Consider the following 26,692-nt stretch of genomic DNA (forward strand, 5'->3'; position numbering starts at 1 on the left):
GTGCTAAAAGCTTACCTAGCACAGTGACCCAGAAGATTCACAAACATCTCTTTGGCATACCAAGGATACACAACCTAGAGAAAATCTCAGGAAGACACACAACAACCAGATTATTGCCAATTTTATCAGTAACAATGAAGGCAGTGTCTCCCACAAAGTTTCCAATCTATAGTTTCCTATCTAGACAATCACACAATCATGCTTGAAAGAATTATCAGGGTCACAATGAATAATATCTTTGAAAATTTTTGAAGTTAGATTTAAGGTAAGTGGTCTTCAACATTAAATCTAAGAATCAAAGGATATGACAGACCCAGGAAAACCATGCTGACAGGTAAGTAGAAAGGGCTCCAAGTAGAGCGCCGAGTAAATTCAACTGACCTCAACACCTGTGCACACTACGCCCAGGACATCTGTTACGTCTGTTAGAAACAGGAGAGCTACAGGTATCCCTCAACGTGAATAAACCTTGGATTCAAACCCAGCACAAACACACAAAAAAGTAATAAAGGTCTAGAGATGGCTCAGTGGTTAAAAGCACTACCTACTTTTCCAGCAGACCCAGGTTCAATTGTGCACCTACAACTGTCTTTAACTCCAGTCCTGGAGGACCTGATGCCTTCTTCTAGCCTCCATGAGCACCAGGAATGCACATGGTGCACAGACATGCATGCAAACAAAATGTTTACCAATACACATACATTAATTTTTAAAAAGTAGTAATGACCATAATATACTTGATTATCATTTGCTGTAAGAATGACATTAAATAACATTTTTAAACGATGAATGAATTTAATGGTATCACTTAAACTCACACTAGGACTAAGGATATATATGTGTGTGTGTGTGTGTGTGTGTGTGTGTGTGTGTGTGTGTATGTATATATATGTATGTGTGTATGTATATCTATATATATACACACACATATATATACACACACCTTAGCTGGCATACTACTTGCCTAACATGCATAAAGCCCTGGGTTCAAACTAATCCCCAGCACTACATAAAATCAGGCAGAGTAGTGTACTCCTAACCTGTAGTTGCTGCACACAATAGAAGCAGAAGGAGTCAAGGTCATGCTTGGCTACAATTGTGAGGCCAGCTTTTTGATAGATCAGAAGCTGTCTCAAAAACAAAACAAAACAAAAATTCAACCTATAAGCAATTTAATAAAATTCGTCGTAAGATTTTGATTTAAAAAGTAACATTAAGTAGGATTTTCAAAGGTGGTAGAAAAAAATGGAATAGAGAATGTAAAAAGGAAAGGCAGAATGCCAAAAGATAGAAAAAAGAAATAGAGAAGTTACATGAACTCATAAGAGCACACATAATACAACTCGTTTTTTGTTTGTTTCTATTTGTGTCCAGAGGCATCTGTCTTTACTTTCTGACTGAAGAAAAGAACTATGATAACTATCATACATTAAGAATTTAGCAAGTGGGGCTGGAGAGACAGCTCAGCAGTTACTTCCAGAGGACCTAGGTTCCATTCCTAGCACCCAAATGTCATTGCACAACTGCCCAGGACTCCAGTCCCAATATCTTATGCCCACTTCTGGCCTCCATGAGCACCAAGAAGACATATGTAGGCAAAACACCATACACATTTGAATAAATAAATAAATTTTTTTTCAAGAAAAGAATTCATTAAGATAGGTATAAGGCCACACAAGGTGAAAGTAGTGATTTGTGCCTATAATCACAGCATTTGGGAGGTAGAATAAGGATGATTAGAACTCAAGGTCATTTTCAGTTACACAGGAAAACTGGAGTGAGTGAGTGAGTGAGTGAGTGAGTGTGTGTGTGTGTGTCTAAAGGATATAAAATAGAATTTTGGATAAATATAAAAAACAAGCAAAATTTTATCAGATTAATAAAAATCTGAAAATGTCTAAGATCCATCAACAAGTATTAGAGAAACTAACAATACACAGCACTGGTGTAAAGAAACAACACCTTAAAAAAATCAGCTTTACTTATAAAATTTAATAGAAAACATTACATATAACATATAATGAACTAAATGGCTAACAACTAGACAAATGAAAAACCAATGTAAAGTGTACAGAAAAGACAAGAAACTGATGTGGTAATATAAAAAAATAGTATAATAACTGTTAAATCTACAGTATACTGTCGAATGAAAAACAAGAAACTTAGAAATAAGATGGTATTTGAACAGAAAGAATAAGCACACATATGATTCAGTTGTAGATTTAATGCACTGACAGGACTGGAGACAAAGCTCAGTGGGGGAGCACCTGTCTACCATGCGTAAGATGAGAGTCAATCACCAGCATTCAAAAAATAAAATAATGTAAACACAACTGGGAATCTAAAATTAACTGAAATCAAGAAAATGTTACTTAAAAAATCATTAGCAATAATTTAGTTTAAAAAATTTTAGTTTAAAAAATGTTTAAGCCAGGCGGCAGTGGCGCACCTCTGTGAGTTCGAGGCCAGCCTGGTCTACAGAGTAAGTTCCAGGACAGGCACCAAAACTACACAGAGAAACCCTGTCTCAAAACCCGGCCCCCCTACCAAAAAATCACAGCTTTAGTCTTATCTTGAATCAATTTTCTTAACATAAAGACATGAATTAATCAAACTGTGTCAAGTTACACATTTTTCTTTTTTACATTTACTCATGAACAGAGGGCACTCAAGTGCCACAGTATACATACGGAAGTCAAAGGACAACTTTTCAGAAACCAATTTTCTCCTTCTACACTATTAGTCTATGGATCAAATTCACTCATCAATTTTGGTGGCTATCTCACCAGCCCACAATATTCATTCTTATTAATGTAAACTAGATGTACAAAGTAATGAATTCCACTGTAACATTTTCATGCATGCATATAATGTATATGAATCATACCTACTCCTACATTACCTCTACCCTCCTCTCGCACAATGCCCCATTCTTCCCTAATGATCATTCTTCTGTTGGTATAAGGATTTTTCCCTTTTTATAGATCCCAATGCATTTTTGAAGAGAAAAGTGAAAAACAGAAATTACAGGTTTTTTTTTTTTTAAGATTTATTTATTTCACACACACACAAAAAGATTTATTTAATATACTTTGGGGTTTTGTCTGCATGTTATGTCTATGAGGGTGTTAGATCACCTGGAAATGGAGTTACAGACAGCCATGTGGGTGCTGGAAATTGAACCTGGGTCCTCTTGAAGAGTAGTCAGTGCTTTTAACCTCTGAGCCATCTCTCCAGCCCCTAGAAGTTAAGTTTAATAGTGGTACAGCCAGGATCAGATCCTAGACTTCTAAACTCACAATTTTAATTTATTTTTATTTCATGTGCATCGGTGTTTGGCCTGCATGTAATGTCTGTATGAGGGTGTCAGATCCTCTGGAACTAGACTTACAGACAAACAGTTCAAGCTTCAAGGTGGGTGCTGGGTATTGAACCCAGGTCCTCTGGAAGAACAATCAAATGCTCTTAACTGCCGAATCATCTTTCCAATCCCACAATTTTTTTTTATTCTGCTTTGAGCTACTAGGTTTCACAATTTTCGAGAAATTGTAGATTTGTGACATATGCTTTTTTAATGCCCCATACTATAGAGGTTAAAAATCAAGGTTTGTGATTTAAGAAACTATGAAGTACCTAAGATACAACTGAAAGAATGAATTATAAAATATGAAAGCCAAAAAAGTTAACCAAGATCCAAGAGGACAATTTAAACCCAAATTTTATTTTGCAACACTTAATTCAAAACACTCTTCCTATGGTATGCTATAAAGTTTCACTTCAAAATATGCTTCCACACTAGATCTCAATACAAATAGATTAAGTTTATTTACAGTATTAACTAACCACCACCATCCAGCCTTTCAACCCAAAACTTGTTCCAAGGGCATTTAAATATTCAGTTTTACTGTCATTTTTGAAAGCTTAGCAATCTTCACTGAAGATCAAATACACATTTTTATCTACCTTTTTATCTGGGAAATCATAAGGAACAACTATTAATCTATCAAAAAAAAGCAAATCATTTTCCTTTCAGAAACAAAACAAAGAAAGTAATGAAATAATGTCATCATTCAACTATACCTACAGTACCTTACTTTACAGCCAACTCTACAACAATATAGGCAAACTTTCTGTACTGTATAGTTTAAGGTTTTTGTTTGGGGAAGTGTTTTGGAGTGCTGGGGACCAAAACGAGTGCTGTATGCATTCAAGTCAAGTGCTATTATACCACTGAGCCCTAGCTTAAAATTTAAGTTCCTAAAACTGACCTGTTACTTGGGCTTTAGAAGGCACTATGAAAAGGCTGTTTTTCTTTCATTCTAATTCTATTTAATAGCAACAGTGGAAACAATCAGGAGCTGCTACTGCAATTGCTGTTGTATAGCATATCTATATTACAAACATTTAAATAGAATCCCTTACAGTTTCTCAGAGACATTAGCCAAAAAAACCTGCAAGGCGCAGATTACTTTTGTCATATACACAAGCAAATCAACCCATCTTTCCTGCTTCTCCAATTTCCAAAATGGGAACCTTTTTCAATATAATTTCCCCAAAATCAACCTGGTCTATGAATCAAGCTAATACTAACACACACCATTAAATCCTCTTCAATCACTCAATATTTCTAACAAAGATAGTAGTAAGTACCTATTTACTTATTAGTCTGTCAAGTAGCAGGCTTCTGTTTAAATAAAGTAAGCTAAGGGTATATAGCTCAGTAGTAGCCTTACAATACACATATATGCTACGGACGTAGCCCCAATATCAAAAAATAAATCTGTGCTCTTTACAAATCATTTCGATTTGCTTTCCTAGAACAGGCTTTCCCATAAAGGTGTGCAGAATAAATGCTGGGCCTTTAAACAATGAAGTACTTGCTGCTGGTGTGTGTGTGCACTTAATGATCCTTTAATGACTTGTCTTTTGAATGATTCTGTCCTACCTTTGCTGCTGCAGCCCGCCTGTCCTTTGCATCACTGAATTCAAACTTCTGGAAGTACCCAATATGCACTGTAACAGACAGATGGACAGATCAATGGGCCACAGCGGCAAAGGCCAGAGACACAGACTTGATAAATTAAAGTCAAGGTATACCAAGGGGAGGGGAAAACCAAGGGGGGGTGGTATATGCCTCTATTTTATAGCAAAATTCTTGAGCTTGAAGTCTGTAATTGTCCCATACTTGATATTCTTTTCGCTTTCCTTGCTTTTATTCTCTTATTCTTTTGAAACTGAGCCTCATGTAACCCAAGCTAGCCTGACCCTGAACTTCTGACTCCTCTCCCCACCTTCCCAATAGTGGGATTATAGGTGTGTGCCATCATGTTTGGTTTTATGCAGTGCTGATGATTGAGCCCAGGGCTTTGTGCAGGCACTCTACCAACTCAGCTATACCCGAGCCCCAAATAAAGTATTCTTGCTAGGCAGTGGTGGCGTACGCCTTTAATCCCAGCACTCGGGAGGCACAGCCAGGCAGATCTTTGTGAGTTCAAGGCCAGCCTGGTCGACAGAGCGAGATCCAGGAAAGACGCAAAGCTACACAGAGAAACCCTGTCTCGAAAAACCAAAAAAAAGTATTCTTAATTAGAAATTATTTCCCACAAGTACAGTAAATCCATCAGTATTTTTAATGCCAATAACAGTTAACAGATCTAGCAGGCACTTTCATAACCCTGCCTGTTTCTTCATACACAACAAATTACCATATCTAAACTTTCTATACCAAAGCTAAACTGTCAAATTACTATATGCAGAAAATTTCTGTTAACACTAACATCTTCATAATTAGAATATACTTAAAAATCACAGAATAAAACTCATAATTCAGCATTTTACCATTCTATATTTTGTTTTACTATGTAAGTATGACTGCTTACATAGCTACAAAACTACTTTGAAGGCTCAAAACAGTATATGGTAGGGGCACTGTGGTACTCTGAATGTAATTGGCCCCCATAAATTCAGCACTATTACGAGGTGTGGCCTTGTAGAAGTAGGTGTGGCCTTATTAGAAGTGTGTCACTGTGGGGGTGGGCTTTGAGGTCTCCTATGCCCAAGCTATGCCTAGTGCAGTTCACATCCTGTTGCCTTCCTATCAAGATGCAGAAATCTGAGCTCCTTCTCCAGCACCATGCCTGCCTGCACTGCCACCAAGTCCCACCATGATGATAAATGGACTAATCCTCTGAACTGTGGTCATGGTATCATGGTCAAGGATACAGGCACCAAGGCCCATTATGTTACAACAACAAAGCATGTATATATAAAACTCTGAAGTGAATTTTCAAAAGCTAAGTAGAATCTGACCTATAACCTCAAGTTCATAATCACATTAAGAGGCTTGTACTTAAATACTCAAAATGCTAATTTAAGTCAGCCTCGGTGTCACACTGATAAAATTTTAGTCAGACAGTACCCTAAATGCTCATTTCACCTGTCTTCACCAAAAGCTTGTGTACAGGTAAAAGCAATAATTTAATCTTTTTCTTTTTTTTTTTTCCATGAACCTAAAATACGTTTGCCGGGCGGTAGTGGTGCATGCCTTTAATCCCAGCACTCGGGAGGCAGATGCAGGCCTATCTCTGTGAGTTCAAAGCCAGCCTGGGCTACAGAGTGAGTTCCAGGAAAGGCGCAAAGCTACACAGAGAAACTCTGTCTCAAAAAACAAAGCAAAGCAAAGCAAAACAAAACAAAAAAAAGACGTAAGAAAGGAAAAGTTGCCAGACAGTGATGGCATACTCCTTTAATCCCAGCACTCCGGAGGAAGAGTCGGGTGGATATCTGTGAGTTCAAGGCCAGCCTGGTCTATAGAGTGAGTTCTAGGACAGCCAGGACTGTTACAGAGAAACTCTGTCTCTAAAAGAAAAAGAAAGAAAAGTTCTGTTCCCTCCTCTATTTCTAGAGGATCTATCATTGTAATCCATTAAAACCAGGAGCAGGTAAAGAAGTGTGATCTTAACTCAAGTTCTGGAAAAAGTCACACCTATGAAGATTCTGCAGACTGACTAGGACTTCCCTGGTTTTAGGGAATCAACAGTACAGACAAGGAACCAAAATTATCTTGAACTATCTTAAGGACTCTCATATCTATATAGATACTCTGTATCTAACCAAATAATAGCCACTTATTACCCATCTCTATATCCGACCTAATATCCTTCTGGCTATCAGGTAAAATATTTAGAATGTATTGTAAATGAGTGATTAGCAGATCATTAGCTTCCATCAATCCAAAAGCTAAGACAGCACCTGAACTCTATGGCAGAGATTTCCCAGCTTTGATGTAACTCTTCTGAGTTCCCCATTAACGTATGGCAAATGCACTGGCTTGGGACTTACATTTGTTCTGACTATAAAAAGTTCACATAACCATTTCCATAGTGGAACCTGTCATTCACAGTTACCTGAATCTGTAGTCTTTCATACCTGGCTTATACTAACTATCTCTCATTCTGGAGCAAGGTAATACTAACCAAAAACAATGCAAGATCTTTGCCAAAGACATGGAGGGACTGAGGATGTAATCTGGTGGTAGGGAAGAAGGCGTTGCCTAGCTCTAAGTTCAATTCCCACTACACAAAAGCAAAACTACATATTAGATAGCTGAAGAAACTTAAAATATGGTGTAAAATTTTTATGATTTATATCATAAAAATTAACTCTAAGATGGTTCGGGTTTTTTTATTATTATATTCATTATGATGACAACCATTAATTTCAGAACATTTTATCACTCTAAGATAAATCTAGTACTTACTAGCTGTCTTTTCCCATTCTCCCCATCTAATCTCTGGCAATTACTGACCTAATTAATACTCTACTTATTTACCTATTCTGGGCATTTTACAAATGGTTGTAATGCAGTATAAGGTCTACTGTGCTAAGCTAATGCTGCTATTTAATTTTGGCTATCTAGGGAAACCAGCAAATCAAGGAGCTTGCAATGGATAGCAAACAGGTATGTTTCAGTGAGTGAACACAGAGTAACAATTCAGCCAAGCCTATTAAAATGCTACTTAAAACTCAGGTTACACTATTATTTTTACAAATAAGGAAACAGTATTCATCAAAATGAACTGATACAAAACTGCACATGATCAAAGACAAAACTGAAACTGAAATTAGCATTAAGCTATGTCTTTTCTAATCAATTCACCATTTCTCACTAATTTTTAACCTTGTATTATGAATGCTATCCTTTTTCATCCATTCCAGACTCTTTTTTTCTTGCCTAGATTAGTAGACTTCTCGCCACAGTTTTCGTTTATTCCCATGAACAGTGGCCAACAGGTAATTTTGCATTAGTTCCACCAACGCTGAGATGTTTCAAGTTGTTTCCCACAGCCTTAGGGAGTTAAAGTCTATCTCAACAGTACATCCTACATCTTTCAAAAACAGGTCATACTGCCTAACTGACTCTGCCCATCTCCTATCATTCTAATTCCCAATCATTTAGAGTGACAGTTCCTTACTGTTCATTCAATACCGCGACCACTAATCACTCCTGCCTTTGTCTGCTGTCTCCTACTCTTTTTCTATTAAGTTATCAATCCCTTTTCTTTTCCATTCTTTCTTTCCTCTTCCCCCACTCCCCACTCCTCTTCCTTTCTGGAGTCAAATTATCTCTCCATAACTCTTGCTGTCCTGGAACTCACTTTGTAGATAAGACTGGTCTCAAACTCAAGAGGTGTGCCTGCCTCTACCTCCAGAGAGCTGCAATTAGAGGTATGCACCACCATGCTCAGCTATCATTTTTTTCAGCTTTAACTCTTTCATGTTTGGCTGGATAGTTCCATTGTTTATTCCATTTCTGTATCTGGGCTAAGGGCTAATTTAACAGGTAACTCAGACTGGCCTCAAACTCAGAGCAAGCCTATTAGAATTATAGACATGAGCCACAATGTCCCAGGTTTATTTTTAAATCAGGGTTATGAAGAACTAAGTCATATTAGCATCAACACCCAACTTCTTGACTGTTTTGCTTGCACACAAGGAGAAATATTAACCTGATTCAAAGTTTACATTGCACCAGGCAGTGGCAGCACAGGCCTTTAGTCTCAGCACTCAGAGGCAGAAGCAGGCAGATCACTGTGAGTTCCAGGCCAGCCTGGTCTAGAAGTGAGTTCCAGGACAGCCAGGGCTACACAGAGAAACCATCTTTTAAAGAAAAAAAAAAAAAAAAAAATTCAAAGTTTGCATTACAACTTCAGTGTTCTTCACTTAACTTAGCTAGAATCTCCAAGACATACAAAAACATTTTTTTTAAATTCACAGTTACCTAGTTAGTACTATTTAGCAACTGCTTTTATTTTTATAAATGCAGAGTCAGAAGTACACAGAACTCAAAACTATTAATAAAACAGTTACACAAGATGAGTGACTTATTCACTGGTTACTGCAAAACCCACCAGTATCTGCAACAAGATATAAACAAACAAATCTGCCTTAGGTATTTGCCTGGCATTTACTTAACTGAGCATGGTGTCCATGTGCTGCTGGTGTTCTTTCTACCTTATGTAACTAATGCCTGCACAGGCATGAATTCAAAATACCAGCACAGAACAATCTTCCTAACCAACAAACTGTAAGAAGAAAGTTTTATTCTGGATTCTACCCCCCAAAAAATGTTAGTTGGATATAGATTAAAGCACTGTATTCTCCAATGTGTTAAATAAGTCTTTTACAATTACAGAAAAACTTATTATGAGGCAGGGTTACAAATTTAGACTTTAATACTACAGGGAGACATAATAAGAATACAGAAGAACTTAAGTACTCAAACAAGAAAGTACACTCGCTTTTAAAAGCTGTGGAAGTTTAATAACATAACAGGGAGGTAGTACTCCATAAATAGCCATCACAACCATGAAAAGCTCTTCAATCTTGTTCATCTGACTACATGATAATCAAAACTTCTATTGACTCCAGCATTAACCCAACATTGGGCAAGCTTAGTGTCATCCTAAACTTTTCAAATCTTGCTTAAAACCTACAATTTTTTGTTTTAAGATTTTTATTTTATGTGCATTAGTGTTTTGTCAGCATGTATGTCTGTGTGAGGGTGCCAGATATTCTGGAACTGGAGTTCTAGACAGTTGTGAGCTGCCATATAGGTGCTGAGAATTGAACCTGGGTCCTCTGGAAGAGCAGCCAGTACTCTAAACCGCTGAGCCATCTCTCTAGTCCCTTTGTTCTGTTTTTTTGAGACAAGGTTTCTTTGTGTAGCCCTGACTAACCCGGAACTCACTCTGTAGACCAGACTAGCCTCAAACTCAAGTGCTGGGATTAAAGGAGTCTACCACCACACCCAGCTTACGCTTTATGATTAATTATTTAGAACACTTTGTGAATTTTGAAGTCCTATTTTCACCACTCTGGCTTTAGTTGGATGAAATGCAACATTATTAATCCAGCTTCAAATACTGTCACAGTTCTAAAGAACTGAGGAAAAGACAACGATGACAACCACCACCACCACCACATAAAATTGTAGGGCCAGTGAGAATTCAGTAGAAGGTGGAGAGGTGGCTCAGCAGATAAGAACACTGGCTTCTCTACCAGAGGACCCAGCTTCCAGTCCCAGCACCCACACAGAGGCTTTTAATTCTCTGTAACTTCAGTTCTAGGAAATTTGACACACCTCTTCTGATCTCCAAGGACAGACATACATGCAGGCGAAACATTCAAGACATAAAATCAGAGAGCTGAAATGATGAGTGGAGGAGTGAAGTTAAATAGTAACTAGTGAGTTCATCTAAAAAGTTCTCTACAGGTCTATGCTCTGGGGCCTGGGCAGACGGCTCGGCTGGTAAAGTGTTGCCTGTACAAATATGAGGACTTGAGTTTGGATCCAAAGCACAGGCATAAAAATCAGGATGTGGTAGCCTGCTTTTAATCCCAGCACTGAATGACAGAAACAAGAGGACTGGGGGAGCAGGAGGGCCAGAGAGCTAACTAGTGAGTTTTAGGTTCAATGAGAGACCCAGCCTCATAAAAAGAAGGCTGAAGAGATGGCTCCGCCATTAGAGCATTTGTTGCTATGGCTGAGGATCCAGGTTTGATTTCCAGCACTCACACTGTGATTTACAACCATTCCTAACTCCAGTTCCAGATAACTAGATGTTTTCTGGTCTCTATGGACACCAGGCATGCACGTGCTGCACATACATACATGAAGGCAGAACATTCATATGTATAAAATAAATCCAAAATTAAAAAAAAAAAACAAAAACAGGTGGAGTGATGAAGGAAGACACCTCACTTCTACACAGGCACCTGTACAACTCCATATGTTGTATAAAATAAGCAGCATTCTCTCTTTTAAATAGAATTTCTCTGGCTGTGAAGTAGCTAAGTAGGAGAGTGTTTGTCTAACATGCACAAGGCTCTGGGTTGGATCCTCAGTAATGGTACCCACATTCACAGAAAAAGGAAGGTTAGGTAATGAAAGATAAAGCAAGTATTTGTTGTCTAGCACACTCATAACAATGTTTCAATGCTAGTCTTCCATTATCTTTTGGTATTTCTGTTGGAAAGAATGCTGGACCTTGTGGACCATGTCTACATTTCAAACTTCAGACATTATATTAAACTGTGTGTGCTGTGGGATGGTCTGTATGTCAAATGTGTTGCTCTGATTGGTCAATAAATAAAACACTGATTGGCCAGTAGCCGGGCAGGAAGTATAGGCGGGACTAACAGAGAGGAGAGTTGAGAGAAGAGGAAGGTGGAGGGAGACACTGCCAGACACCACCATGACAAGCAGCATGTGAAGATGCTGGTAAGCCATGAGCCACGTGGCAAGGTATAGATTTATAGACATGGATTAATTTAAGATGTAAGAACTAGATAGCTAGAAGCCTGAGCCATTAGGCCAAGCAGTTTAAATAATATAAGCGTCTGTGTGTTTATTTTATAAGTGGGCTGTCGGACTGCTGGTGCTTGGCGGGACCCGGAGAGAAAATTCCAGCTGTGTGTGTGTGTGTGTGTGTGTGTGTGTGTCTCGTGCGCACACTGTTCCATTTTCTATCACCCTTTTCTGGTCGTTTTGAATTTCCTGATACCTCTTTGCATGTGTGTCCTACAGGCATTTGTATTTATGTGTTCCTGTGCCTCTGGAGGCTTTGCAGTCATCATGCACCTTGTTTTTGGGGGCAGGGTCACTCACTGGCCTGGAACTCACCAACTGGCCAGCAAGCTACAGGGATCTACTTAACACCCCCATCTCCCCAGTACTAATTACAAGCATGCATCACCATGCCCTGATTTTTCAATTTGAGTTCTGATTTTTCAATTTGAGTTCTAGGGATTAAATTCTGGTTTGAAAGGTAACCATTCAGCTGACCAAGCTCTATTATATCCCTGATTTCTAATATTTGTAAAAAGATCCTTGTAACAACTGCTGTGTCTAATAAGACTATACTATTTTCCTAAAATCTAACTGGTCCTTTTAGAAAAAGCAAGATTGCAATAGGCCAATATCCAAGAAAGTGACCTACACCAGAATTGTCATCTTAAGAAAATAGCATTTAAGAACTGGAGACATAGTTCAGGGCCCTGCAACTAACTCAATAAACACAAACTAGAAGGTTAGATCCCTGGCATAGGGTGGCATACTAAGACTGTTAACTTTGGAAACCAAGCAAAACCAAGTCCAGAAACAGAGAATCACCACAACTAGGACACACATGTATAAATGTGGGCATAATAAGTTCTGAGTTACTGCTTTAATTACCCAGTTGTGTCCAGGCCACTCTGCTTTCCTACACTTTGGACTCTGGAAAGAAAAGAAATATACTTAGCTCGTCTTTGCATAGCTACTACCAAGCACATATATCAGGAGAAACATATGGACTTAAAGGCTGATTATAGATTTGGCAGAACATGAGGCATGAGGATTATATGGTAATTTCAGAGACAAAATCCACAAAAAACAAATTAAAGACAAACAGTGGCCTAAGAAAAGCCAGACAATAATCCAGAAGTCAATGTGATAGGCATAGGAAACAGCTTAGGTAACAAGAACTGAGGCTGGTGACCCTTACAGCTGAAGTGACTTCCCCCACCCCCACCCTTCAAGGGAACTTTCTCAGTACTTCTGGGAGCAAGCAACTTGATCATCTATCACAGAAGGTTACTGCTAAGAGACAGCATGGTAGATGTGACCTTACTACCTCAAGGTGTTCACATTCTAATACCTAGAGTCTGAGACTATACAACAATGCAAGGAGACATTAACCTTGCAAATGGAAGGCCAATACACAGCTGACCTTGAAGTAAGATTATCCTATAATATGCATGTTAGTCCTTTAAAATGGAAAAAAAAGGGGCAGATTCAGAAATCTGAAGATGTTCTGATGCTGGAGGATGGAGGAAAGTCTCAAGCCAAAGAATGGGATGGTATCTAGAAGTGAAAAAGGACAAAAAAAAAAAAACCAACAAAGGCTGCTGACACCCAGATCTTTAGCCTACTGAAATCCAATTCAGACTTCTGATTTTCAGTACTCCTTAATAATGAATTTGTATTTTACATCACTAAATTTGTAATTTATTAGAGCAACAGTAAGAAAATACACATGCCATGTGGTAGTGGCAAACACTGCTGTGGGATATCTTTCTGTATACGCTGTGAATGTGTTGCTTTGATTGATAAATAAAGATTCATTGGCCTATGGCAAGGCAAGATAAGGTTAGGTGGTACATTGGAACTAAAAAGGAAGAAAGAAGGGTGGAGTCAGAAGAGATGCCAGCATGCCCGAAGGAGCAACAAGATGCCAGCAGACCAGTAATGCCATGACCACCTAGCAACATATAGATTAATAGAAATGGGTTGAGTTAAGTTATAAGAGCTAGCTAGCAGGAAGCCTGACCCATAGGCCATATAGTTTATAATTAATATAAGCCTCTGAGTATTTATAAGTGGCTGTAGGACCTTCGGGCCAGGCGGGACCGAGAAACTTCCCCCTACAAAACACCTTTAATCCTAGCATTTAGTAGGCAGAGGCAGCCAGGACTACAGAGCAAGTTCCAGGACAGGCTCCAAAGCTACACAGAGAAACTCTGTCTCAATAAAACAAAACAAAGTTACTAAATGATTAGTAGTATCCTAGAGAAAATGAGGCAAAGCACAAAAATACCTGAGATAGGATTGGTAGAACACTGTAATTTACACCAATGAATCAAACAGAAGGCATGGCATGGGACACACACCTAACCCCAGCATTTGAGAGGCAGAAGCAGGAGAATCGCTGCAAGCCAAGCCAACCAGAGTTATATACATAGTGAAACCCTGTCTCAACATTACAAAACAACAAATAGAAATTTTAGAACTGGAAGCTATAATACCTTCCTCTGGAAGAGCAGTCAGTGAACTTAATCACTTAGTCATCTCTCCAGCTCCCTAAAATGCTGGAGGTTTTTTGTTTTATTTTGAAGTTCTTTGCATTTTAAGCACTTTGCATTGAAGTTCTGTTGTTAGCGGGGTATGATTATGGCCTATAACCCCAACAAGGTTGGAGTGTTGAGGCATTAAGGTGCGGTGGTATTGTGTTCCCTAAAATATTTTGTATCCTAATAAACTCATCTGGGGTCAGGGAACAGAAAAGCCACTAGATACTTAGGATAGGCAGTGATAGCACGCACCTTTAATCCTAGCATTCCAGAGGCAGAAATCCATCTGTTCAAAGACACAGCCAAGCATGGTGACTCACGCCTTTAATCCCAGAAAGCGAGCCTTTAATCCCAGGGAGTGGTGGTAGAAAGCAGAAAGGTATATAAGGCGTGAGGACCAGAAGCTAGAAGCATTTGGCTGGTTAAGCTTTTAGGTTTTGAGCAGCACAGTTCAGCTGAGAGCCATTCGGATATGAGGAAACAGAGGCTTCCAGTCTGAAGAAACAAGATCAGCTGAGAAGATGGCCAGGTGAGGTAGCTGTGGCTTGTTCTGTCTCTCTGATCTTCCAGTGTTCACCCCAATACCTGGCTCAGGTTTGATTTTATTAATAAGAACTTTGAAGATTCATGCAACATTAAGAATCACAAATTCAGCCGGGCGGTGGTGGCGCACGCCTTTAATCCCAGCACTTGGGAGGCAGAGCCAAGCGGATCTCTGTGAGTTCGAGGCCAGCCTGGTCTACCAAGTGAGCTCCAGGAAAGGCGCAAAGCTACACAGAGAAACCCTGTCTCGAAAAACCAAAAAAAAAAAAAAAAAAAAAAATCACAAATTCAAGGAAAGCTTGTGTTAGATAGCAAGTTAAAGCTTATCTGAGCTACATACAGAGCAAGACCTCCTCTCTAAATAAATAAATGAAATGAAACAGAGCCATGGCTGGGGATGTACTTGAGGAGGGAGTGCTTGCTTAGCAAGTGCCAAGGCCCTGGCACCACATACACACAAAAGATTTCTAAACAATGATTGTGTTGTTTTCTGGGTTCCATTGTGAAAATAGTATGAAATTTTTTTCTCTTATTTTAAAACTATGTGTTCTTTTTTTTCCTTAGCTGAACATTGTGGTAGATGCTTTTAATTCCAACACTCAGAAAGCAGGAACAAGCAGATTTTTTTGAGTTTGAGGCCAGTCTGGTATACATAAAGTTTCAGGACCGCCAACACTACATAAAGAGACTCTATCTCAAAATAAAATCAGAAAAACAAAAATTCCTTGTCCTCAAAACAAAACAAAACACAAAACAAACAAACAAAAATCAATAATAAGCCTAGCCAGTATTTCCTTTGTGTTTATCCATGAGATAACATCAGATTTTTTTTTTACTATGAAGATAATGTCTCTTTATTAGTTTTGGAAACTCTACTCATCTGTTGTGGAATATTAGTTGAAGATGTGTTACATTTATTTATGCTGTAGAACATTTGTTTAGTGATGTAAAGATGTGCTGCATTCTTTTATGTTGCATTTAACTCTGTGAAGCTGTGTTACTTGGCCTGTCTAAAACACCTGATTAGTCTAATAAAGAGCTGAACAGCCAATAGCTAGGCAGGAGAGAGAAATAAGAGGGGCTAGCAGGCTGCGACAATATAAAGGGGAACAAATGGAGGAGCGAAAAAGGAGGGGAGGATGACAAGGGCCAGCCACCCAGTTAGACACGGAATAAGAAGGAAAGAAAAAAATATACAGAAATAGAGAAAAGTAAAGGCCCAGAGGCCAAAGGTAGACAGAATAATTTGAGGTAAGAAAAGCTGGCTAGAAATAAGCCAAGCTAAGGGCAGGCATTCATAAGAAAGAAGGATCCGTGTATTTATTTAGGAGCTGGGTCAAAAGAATAAAGAGTAAAAAAACAAAAAAAAAAAAAAAAGAAAAAAAAAACCTACAATCATCCTTTACTTAGGTTCTTCTGAGGCTCTAGTCAAACACATATCAGCACTTTTTGTCAGTTCTTTGTGTGTTTCTTGGTCTTCATGTTATCGTCCTTCTTTTCTCCATGCTTCACTCTGATTAACTTCTATTGACCTCTTTTGTCTAATGTGCTATTAAATGCACCTTAATTAGTGCTTAATTTTAGATACTGTAACTTCCATTTTAGTTCCAGGGGATGAGAAGCCCTCTTCTGGCATCTCTGGGCACATGGTACACAGACATGCACATAGGCAAAAAATACATAGTATTTTTTTAAATTATCAGGATTTTGTATTTAACAGTTTGGGATATAGTTCAATGACAAAAAAAAAAAAAAAAAAAAAATGAATGTCTCCACTGCCCTCCCTGCAAAAAAGGAGATAAAGCAGATAAAGCTAATTATAAAGAAATTTTTATGGTGTTCATCTCAAACAAAGTATTCTTCTGAGCACTGCTACATTTCAATATAAAGCCAGAACACCAAAAAACTAGGTCAGTTTGTTAGCTCCTTAAAACTTTCAAGAATTCCATCCCATTCCTAACCACCTCTGGAAATACTGGCTTGTAACATTATGTGTATCTTCCAAATGTTGATGTATTTTTATTTATATAGTATACATCATGAGAAAGTTTTCCTAGGAAGCTGTTTCACAAAGGCAGATAAAGCTTCTCAAAATTCGAAGTCACATAAAACTCAAATTTTATCATCAGCAACATTTTAGCTGTTCTCCTTGAAATGGCTGATTAGAGAAACATCACATGAGGCTAGTGGTGGTGATGGTAGTAGTGGTGGTACACGCCTTTAATCTCAGCACTTGGGAGGCAAGCGGTTCTCTGTGAGTTCAAGGGAGTCTGATCTACAGAGCAAGTTATAAAACAGCCACAGCTACACAGAGAAATTCTGTTAAAAAAAGAAGTATCAGGTGTGACAAATATCTAAATGACTTTTCTAGTAAAAATGTCCCATCAATATTTAGCTCACAAGTCTAAATTGAAGCACATTTTTGTTTGTTTCAGACAACCATCATACTTTAGATTGCAAAGTATTTTATGCATACTTCTCATTTTATCCCACAAACTGAGAGGATGTGCATTTAAAGCATAATCAAACTCGCAAGCCAGGTGTGGTGGCATACACATTTGTGATCCCAGCACCTGAAAAGCTGAAGGGAAGGGAAACAAGTTTCAAGCCAGTATGGACCACATAGTGAATTCCAGACCAACTTGGACTATGCAATACTAAGAACCTGTCTTAAAAACAAACAACAACAAAAGAAACCACATAAACTGGTGTCACATTTGCTGTCTCATTTAGAATAAGTAAAAGTGTGGTGGTGAAGAACACAGTGACTATTGCTATACTAGTCTTGCTAGGTACCTGGTTTTATCCATCTATTGCTTCTACATCATGAATACAAATGTCAAAACTCTTATAAAAAGAAATAAATAATGCCTTGTCAAACAGCTTGATTCTTTGTGGATGATTCTTTAAAAACCCACACTTGAAGTAAATCAACTGGTAATACCATTATGTCAGTTCACATAAAGGGCCAAAGAACTAACTACACATAAGTATAAAAGTTACATCGCCGCCCCCTCCAAGTTACATCTAAAATAAATAAATAAATAGAAAAGGTTACATCTAAAAAGGCCTTTTAAGCTAAACGGTGGTGTAAGCCTTTAAACCCACTCAGGAGGCAGAACCACGTAGCTCTCTCTGAGTTTGAGGACAGCCTGGTCTACACAGCAAGTTTCAGGCCTGTCAGGGTTACATGGGAAGACCTAGTATCAAAAAAATAAATAAATAAGAAACAAAAATTAAATAAAGGGTTTTTTAAAGCTTGTCCTCTTAGGCGTGATAGCGTATCTAATCCCAGAAGTGGTAGGTAAATCTCTGAGCTTGAGGTCAGCCTGGTCTTCTGAGTAAGTTCCAGGACAGCCAGAGCTATACAGAGAAACCATGTCTCAAAGAACCCAATAAATAAACAAATAAGTTTAAATAAATAAATGCTTGTCCTCTTAGAGTTTAAACATTGCTTGTAGTCTTACATTATCACATCTGCGGCATATAGAAGCAATAAAATAATTTACTAGTACCAGAAAAAAAATTTATTTGCCTTCCTTTGGTTTTTAAGATTAAGAAAATAAGGTAACAACAGGTAGTGGTGGCACATGCCTTTAATCCCAGCACTCAGAAGGCAGAGGCAGGCGGATCTGAGTTCAAGATCAGCCTGGTCTACAGAGTGAGTTTCACACAGCCCGAGCTGTTACACAGAGAAATTCTTTCTCAAAAAAAAGGGGGGGGGGAGAAAAAGGAAGGAAGGAAGGAAGGAAGGAAGGAAGGAAGGAAGGAAGGAAGGAAGGAAGGAAGGAAGGAAGGAAGGAAGGAAGGAAGGAAGTTAGAAAAAGGAGGGAGGGAGGGAGGGAGGGGAGGGGGGGGAGGAAAGGAGGGAGGGAGGGAGGGAGGGAGGGAGGGAGGGAGGGAGGGAGAGAGAGAGAGAGAGAGAGAGAGAGAGAGAGAGAAGAAAGAAAGAAAGAAAGAAAGAAAGAAAGAAAGAAAGAAAGAAAGAAAGAAAGAAAGAAAGAAAGAAAGAAAGAAAACATAGTCCAGGCCATTTGGTGAGAGAGATGACCAGGACTTCCCAAGGTGTACTCCAAGGACTAGAGGGTCATAATCTGGGCATGTGGTGAGAAGCGGCCTGAAGATCTGCATGCTAGACCTGGCCAGTCCTCTTATTGGTCAATTGACCTGGGACAGCCACATATACCCCCTCCAACTGGGTCTCCATTTCTCTGTCTCTGTAATACATAGATTGGACCTTGACTCTGATGAGACTTCCAGCCTGGATGTTGGCCCCAAGAGAACCAACCACCTAGCCTTCAGGTCTCTGTCACCCATCAAGTGCTCATGACATCCACCTTTGGTGACATTTTCAAACAGCCAGTCTTCACTGAGCTCAGTGACGAGTGCCAGTGGCAACAATGGGCAAAATTAAAACCTCAGGCTTCTGTATTCCAGACTTAGAAAAAAAAAAAAAAAAGAAAAGAAAGAAAGAAAGAGCCGGGCAGTGATGGTGCACGTCTTTAATCCCAGCACTTGGGATTGAAGTGAGTTCGAGGCCAGCCTGATCTACAGAGTGAGATCCAGGACAGGCACCAAAGGTACAGAAAAACCCTGTCTTTAAAAAAATAAAATAAAATAAAAAAACAAGAAAGAAAGATAAGGTAACAAAGCACTTACCAGTTAAGTACAAACTTCAAAATATTTACCTAGTGTTTTCCTGTCAGACTATGTAAGTACACTCACGCTCAAAGCCATCATATTTAGCCAACAAGACTTAGATATAGAGATGTAGGTACACACTCCTACACATACAGGCAACATTGGCACACATGCTCACTCATACCTGAGAATACACACACACACACACACACACACACACACACACACACACACACACACACACACACACACGGAATATCCACATAAAGTGCTAAGCAAACAAGGAAGCATTGGAAAGGTAAATAAAGAGGCTCCAGAAAAATATGAGGTAATAGTTAAGCAGTTTAAGAGAAGGGCTGTTACAAGAAGAGATAATAATATAAACTCCAGGAAACTTTCAGTGTATAATTATAAGCAGTGCAGTCAGAGCAGTGGGAGATACGGACAAGAACAGTAGAGATGGAAAAGCATTAGGTGACAGTCAGATGGAAACTATGAACGTTGGAAGGAGTCTGGACTATACTTTTAACAACACTCTTTTTTTTTTTTTTGCAAGAGAATAACTAATACATGTATTTGATAGCTGTATATGACAGATGAACTGAATGTCTAGAGTCAGGAGCCAAAAAAAAGTTAAAATTAGGATTAGTTATTAAGAAGAGAAACAGAAAAAAAGGTAATCTGACCTGGGCTAACTGGATGTGGGAGATGCAGAAAATAAATGAAGGCTAGCTCTTAAATGCCCAAATAGTTAATGGATTGGGTAAATCAATCAAAGAGCTGCTGAAAGAAGAACCTGTCTAAAATGTCACAAGCTCTAAGAGAAATACAGCCACTGTAGTGACTTTTAGTTGTAAATTCTTTCTTTCTAAGAATCAGGAGATAGTTGCCTCTATACTTAGCCTTTTCAAAAATTAGAAAATTATGGTTAGATATACTGTCAAGTTAATTAGAATCAGCATACTAAGCTTTTTTAAAAAGTAGAAAATTATGGATAAGAGATATACTGTCAAGTAATTGGAATCAGTAATATCTGAGTTGTATGATTTTTTTTAATTAAGCATGAGGGAAAGTATCAAGAATTATGCTATTTTTAGCATTATCTAAATAAATGTCTCAATATTAAGGAAATATTACCTAATATTTCATTATTTTTTGTACTTTTTGCCAAAGCATATTATATGTAAAGTCATTTCTGACACTTCCTTTAAAAGGGACATAACAAAAGAGGAAAAATTGCTACTGAACAATGTGTACATTTATAAACATTAAATGGGGAAACTCCCAGAACAATATATGGCACTCCTTATTTAAACCCTAAATTTTAGCCTAAAAACCAGATTTACCATTAAAATTTTTTAAAGTAAAGCTCAAAAAGGTTGATTTGCCAGAACAGCTCGGTAACAACTTGTAAATTGAATTCTCCAATTCCATACTACCCAGCAATGTAACTGGCCATCTCTTTACAGCATAACACATGAAAAGGCAGTATTCAAAATCAAGCTGTATGATCACTTATTCCTGAATTAAAACTGAGGAAAAGAACAAAATTTTTGGAAGAAATTTAAATCATGTGATTGCAGAAGTCCACTTGACAGCTCAAAAAGAAAGGCTTTTATGCTGAGCAGAGGCAAGTGGATCTCTATGAGTTCAAGGCAAGCCTGGTCTACACAGTTACAGTTCCAGAACAGCCAGGCTACAGAGAGACAAAGTCTCAAAAGACAAACAAGAAAGAAAAAATGGCCAGGCGGTGGTGGCACACACCTTTAATCGAAGCACTCGGGAGGCGGAGGCAGAGCCAGGAGGATTTCTGTGAGTTCGAGGCCAGCCTGGGCTACCAAGTGAGTTCCAGGAAAGGCGCAAAGCTACACAGAGAAACCCTGTCTCGAAAAACCAAAAAAAAAAAGGAAAAATGAAGAAAAAAAGTTAAAAAAAAAAAAAGAAGAAAGAAAGAACAGAAAAAGAAAAAAAATCAACACTTAGGCTTTGAATAATAAAAACTATCACATGGGTTCCAAAGGATCCAGCCATGTTAAATTACAAGTGTGATCATTTTCTTATCCAAAAAGTAGTAATCATCAAATGCCAGTCTAAACATAGCATTTATTCTACTTAGTCTATTCATCAGATCACCTAATAGGATTAATCTACTTATAAAGTTATTCATGTAGTTACATAGTATCAAGGTGTATAGGTTTAACAAAGTTAAACACCTGTTGACACAGAGCCTTTAAAAAAAAAAGTGGCTTGGAAGAGTTTAGCAGTTAAGAGCACTTGCTGCTCTTGCACTGCAAGAGTTCAGCTCTATCGGGCACAGTGGCGCTTAATCCCACCACTCAGGAGGCAGAAGCAGGTGGATCTCTGAGTTCAAGGCCTGTCTGGTCTACAGAGTGAGTTCCAGGACAGCTAGAGCTGTTACACGGAGAAACCCTGTCTCAAAGGGAAGAAAAAAAAAATCAGTTCCCATCATCTATTTACTCAGGGCAGCTCACAATCACCTGTCACTACAGCTCCAGGGGATCCAGTGCCCTCTTCTGGCCTCTGCAGGCATCCATGTATCCACAAACATACGTGTACTTTAAAATAAAAGGTCTTAACACACACACACACACACACACACACACACACACACACACACACACACATGAAAAAATATGGCTAACTAAAAAAGAACTACAGAGTACACCCTGCTATGGTAGCACTTGGTATGTATGACACATCTGTAGTCCTGGCACCTAGGAAGCTGCAGCAAGACTATCACTTGAGTCCAGGAGCAGACGAGCCTGGGCAACACAGGGAAATTCCATCTCTAAACAAAACACGACAAAATGAAAGGAGAGAAAAGACAATAAATATATGCTCATTATGTCATAAATAGAATGATGGATAGGGCATGGTAGTATAAGGCTATAGACCCAACTACTAGAGAGAAAACCATGAGTTCCAGGACGGCCTGAGCTACACTATGAGACTCCTGTCTCAAAAACGCTGTGTGTAGGTGCGTGTGTGCACTTTAAAGGGCTGGGGCATAGATCAGGAACAGAATACTTGCCTAGCATGTGCCAGGCCCTGAGTTAGACGGCAGGAGAATTCTAAGTCTAAGGAAAGCCAGAGCTATCTACACAAGAAACTGTTTGTTTTGTTTTCCCGAGACAGAATCTTACTATGAACTTCTGGATGTCCTGGAACTCACTATGTACATCAGACTGACCTCAAACACACAGACATCAACCTGACTCTGCCTCCTGAAATGCTGGGATCAAAGGTGTACACCACTACACCTCACTCCCCAAAGCAAATTTTTTAAATGACATTTGATGACAATTAGGCAACTAGTATAACATGGAAAAACACTGTTAACACCACCCAAAAGCCTTTAATTCTGCAAATGGACTTACACCAAGAAATAAGAAAATATTCTACGACTGACCTCTGAGGCTATGTGTGCTTATAAGTCAAAAACCGTAAGAAGCCAGCAATGTGTTAAATACAAAAATTAATGTGTAGTCACTAAGTTCTTGAAAAATAGTTATTACAGAAAGTTCTTCAGAGACTCTTTCTGGTTTTGAAACCCGTTTTTTCTCCCCACTGAAAACAGATCACACAAAAATCATTCTGATATATATGTGTACACATGCACGTGCATGCGCATACACACACAAACGTATGTATGTATGTATGTATGTATGTATGTATGTATGTATGTACGTACGTATATATGTATTATAATTATGCAGTATCCAGAAAAGTAGCTACAGCTCACATTTTAGTGCCTTTCTCTGGTGGTTTATTTTGTCTTTCTCTTTACTCATGAGGTTCTTACAATGTGAACACATTAATCATACAATGCTTTGAGTTTAACTCTGATCTAAAACATAATCAAGCCTAGTTTAGATGTTTAAGTATACCAATTCAAGGAAAGATGGTCTGGGATATATCCTAACCTTTGACTTGACTGGTATTTCTAAATATGAACTTTCATGCTCAGGTGTGCATGAATTCTATTTAAGAACAGCCTTACTTACAAAAGCTGGAATGAAGCAAGGAAATATGGAAAAAGTAGGGGACACCCCCCCCCAAAAAAAGAATCCCTACTTTTCATAGGTCTTGGTAGTTCATTAGCATTCATTCTCTTATCTAAACTAAGAAAGAATGATGTCATACACATCAGTTACTTTTCTGTTCCAGAAATGACATCATGTTTCTGACCTAGCTAAGACAAATCTAAGAACTAACAAAATTGGATGAGATTTAATTATAGTAAAATACACATTTAAAGTCAGAAGTTATTTCTGATAAATACCCTTGAGTTATTTCAAAACATAATTAAAATGCCAGTGAGTTAGCTAGTAAGTTGAAAACATCAGATTTGATATAACTCCATGTAAATAAAAAGAATTCAAGTTTTAACCACAAATACCTTATATAATTTGTTTCTTAAAAAGAGAAAAGAAATAAATCTCAATTTTCAAAGAACTAAATTAGAGCAGTGAAATTTATCTGACTTCTACAATCCTTCCACTTATTTCTGAGATTACATTATCTATATTGAAACTTGAAATTTCCACTAATAACAGCACTAGATGAGATTTTTCCATTATTCAAAACCCACCCATTCTTTAATGCCTTGATGGTTTAATCTGCAAAACGGTGCCTACTGGATGAGACCATAAACATATTAATAATGGAAAGTCAGCAAGTAGGCAGTGACACTGATAAATCTGTCCATGAATATTAAGCCAACCCATACTAGTTTTAGGGGAAAAAAGTAATGTGCTAGCTGGGCGGTGGTGGTCCACGACTTTAATCCCAGGAGTCGGGAGGCAGAGCCAGGCAGATGGATCTCTGTGAGTTTGAGGCCAGCTTGGTCTACAGAGCGAGGTCCAGGACAAGCACCAAAACTACAAAGAGAAACCCTGGGTGGTTGGGGGGGCGGGGGGAGAGTGATGTGCTTAAAAACAAGAGTAACTACTTCCAATGTAGTTTCCTCCCATGTAACTACTGTTTTCTAAAAGTTGAACTGGATCAAGATTTCATTTTTCTATTTCTGCAATACTGAAGACTGAATGTAGAGCCTCGAACATGCTAGTCCTGTGCTCTATCTACCACTGAGCCGTATCCCCAGCTCTTCTCTTTCAGAGACAGGGTCTCACCAAGTTGCCAGGGGCAGCCTTGAGCTCACTCTGTAGGCCAAGCAGGACTTAAACTTGCCACCCACCTGCCTCAGCCTCCAAAGTAGCTAGAACTTCAGATTTTCACACAAGGTCGGTTTTTTATTTTTCAATCATGTCGCATTCGTGACAACATTTTCCCCAAACTGATCGAAATTCCTAAAACTCAAAAATACAAAACCTGATGTATAGTGTTAAGTGAGATGTAGTTACTGGCTTGAAGCAAGCCTAACTTTCTATGCACGAAATAGAAATCTTCTGAGAAAGGAGTTTAGGAGCTGAAAGCCTTTCTAATTCACAATAGAGTTTTGTCCAATTAGACAACACTGAGTTTTATTGTTGCTGAGGCTGCAAGAGTAGACAGGCAATCTGCAGTAACTGTCCCTACAGCTTCCATCAAGTTAGATGCTACCACTGGAAGTAGTAGCCGTTAGGTCCCAAACAAAAAAGACACACACACACACACACACAAAGGTACAAGCCTCACCATCAGAAAATAAAGCCCATCATCACCTCTTCCGAGAAACAGTTCCCTTCCCCCACCTTTAAGTAGCCACTTAAGACTGCCAAGGAGATCCATTTCTTTATTAGCCGGTGCCCACTTGGGGCAATCGTACACCAAAGCTGCTCTGAAGGGCCTGCCCTAATCCCGTCTGAAACTGCTCAAGAGACTCAAGGGCTAGGATAAACGGGGTGGGAAAGGGCCGGATTCTTTCTGACACCTCTTCCACACTCACTCCCTCACCCCCTCCTCCAGCCCGCCCCTGTAGCCTTATCCTCCGGCACGAGGAACTGCCGGCTAGAGCCGCTGGTCACGCAGGAACTGCCGGCCAGAGCCGCTCAGGCAGCCCCAGGCCTCCGCCATACCAGGACTCCGGGAAGCACCGCCCAAACGCACCTCCCGACCGGCCGGCAGAGCGGACAGGCCTGGGGCGGGCCAGGCCCAGGCCTGCCCCCTCGGCGCCGCGCGGGCCGCCCGGGTCCGATCCCCATGCCGGTCCCGGGCCTGACGGCGCGGCGGGGCCCCTCACCTGGATGACCTCGTTGACCTCCCGGATACATTCCACCATGTGCTGCAGGATCTGCTCGGCCGTGAGCACCTCGTAGCGGTAATCCTCCTCCTGCTCGTGCCCCGGGCCACCGCCGCCGCCGCCGCCGCCGCCACCTCCTCCAGGCCCCAGAGCGCTGCCGCCGCCGCCGCCCGTCTCCCCGCACAGCAGTCCGTCCCGCTCCCCGCCGACGCCCAGCCCGGGCTCCACCAGCTCCACCTCGCCCAGGTCCAGGTTATCATCGTCCGGCTCGTCCTCGTCGTCGTCCTCCTCCTCCTCGGCGCCGCTGTCCTCCTCGCTGCACTCCTCGTCCTCGTCGAACTCGTAGTTGTAGCCCTCGTCCGAGTCCATGGCGCGACGCGCGCGGGCCCGGCGGACGCTGGCCGCGGCGCGGAGAGGGCGGGGACGCCGAGGCCCCGGCTCTCGCTCCGGCTCCGGCTGCCGTCCGGACGCAGGCCTGGTTCCGGCCCCGTGGGCCGCGGCTGCTCCCCCGGTGCGGCGGTTGGAGGCGGGCGGCGGCGGCGGCCGGGAGGGCGCGGAGCAGGGCGGGAGGGAGCGCGGGGGCCGCTTGCTGCCCGCCTCAGTCAGACACCGCTCCGCTCCGGCCTCGGACGGAAAACAGTCCCCAGCGCCACCTCCGCGGCCGCTGCTACCGCTACTGAGCCAACAAAGGGGCGTGCGTCACCGCGCCGCGCTGCGTCATCGCGTCAGTCCTCTGTGCGTCACCGCGCCACGCCCCTTGGCCCCTGCGTAGTATACGGGGAGACCCCACGGCCGGGCCGGAGGAAGGACGGGAACGCGGCGGCGCAGCGGTGGCCCGGCTGGACTGAGAACCCGCAGGTCCTTGACGAGAGGAGGCTGAGGCCTTCCGGTCGCGGGGAGGGGCCCGGGAAGCGC

At 40.3% G+C, this 26,692-nt stretch overlaps 1 protein-coding gene across 2 annotated transcripts in view; it reads right to left on the reverse strand.

Moving 5' to 3' along the window:
- Arih1 (ariadne RBR E3 ubiquitin protein ligase 1) overlaps positions 1–26,460 on the reverse strand; it is a 99,373-nt gene extending 72,913 nt beyond the window's left edge. The window contains exon 1 of one of the 2 annotated variants that reach the window (XM_076575366.1): positions 25,778–26,460. In XM_076575366.1, the coding sequence (XP_076431481.1) occupies positions 25,778–26,146 (369 nt within the window). In that variant the 5' untranslated portion in view covers positions 26,147–26,460. The remainder of the gene's footprint in view (positions 1–25,777) is intronic. The other variant, XM_076575365.1, reaches the window with a different exon arrangement.
- Positions 26,461–26,692: the final 232 nt, after the last annotated feature.

This window comes from Peromyscus maniculatus, chromosome 7, assembly GCF_049852395.1.
Source record: "Peromyscus maniculatus bairdii isolate BWxNUB_F1_BW_parent chromosome 7, HU_Pman_BW_mat_3.1, whole genome shotgun sequence".
Lineage (NCBI taxonomy): Eukaryota > Metazoa > Chordata > Mammalia > Rodentia > Cricetidae > Peromyscus > Peromyscus maniculatus.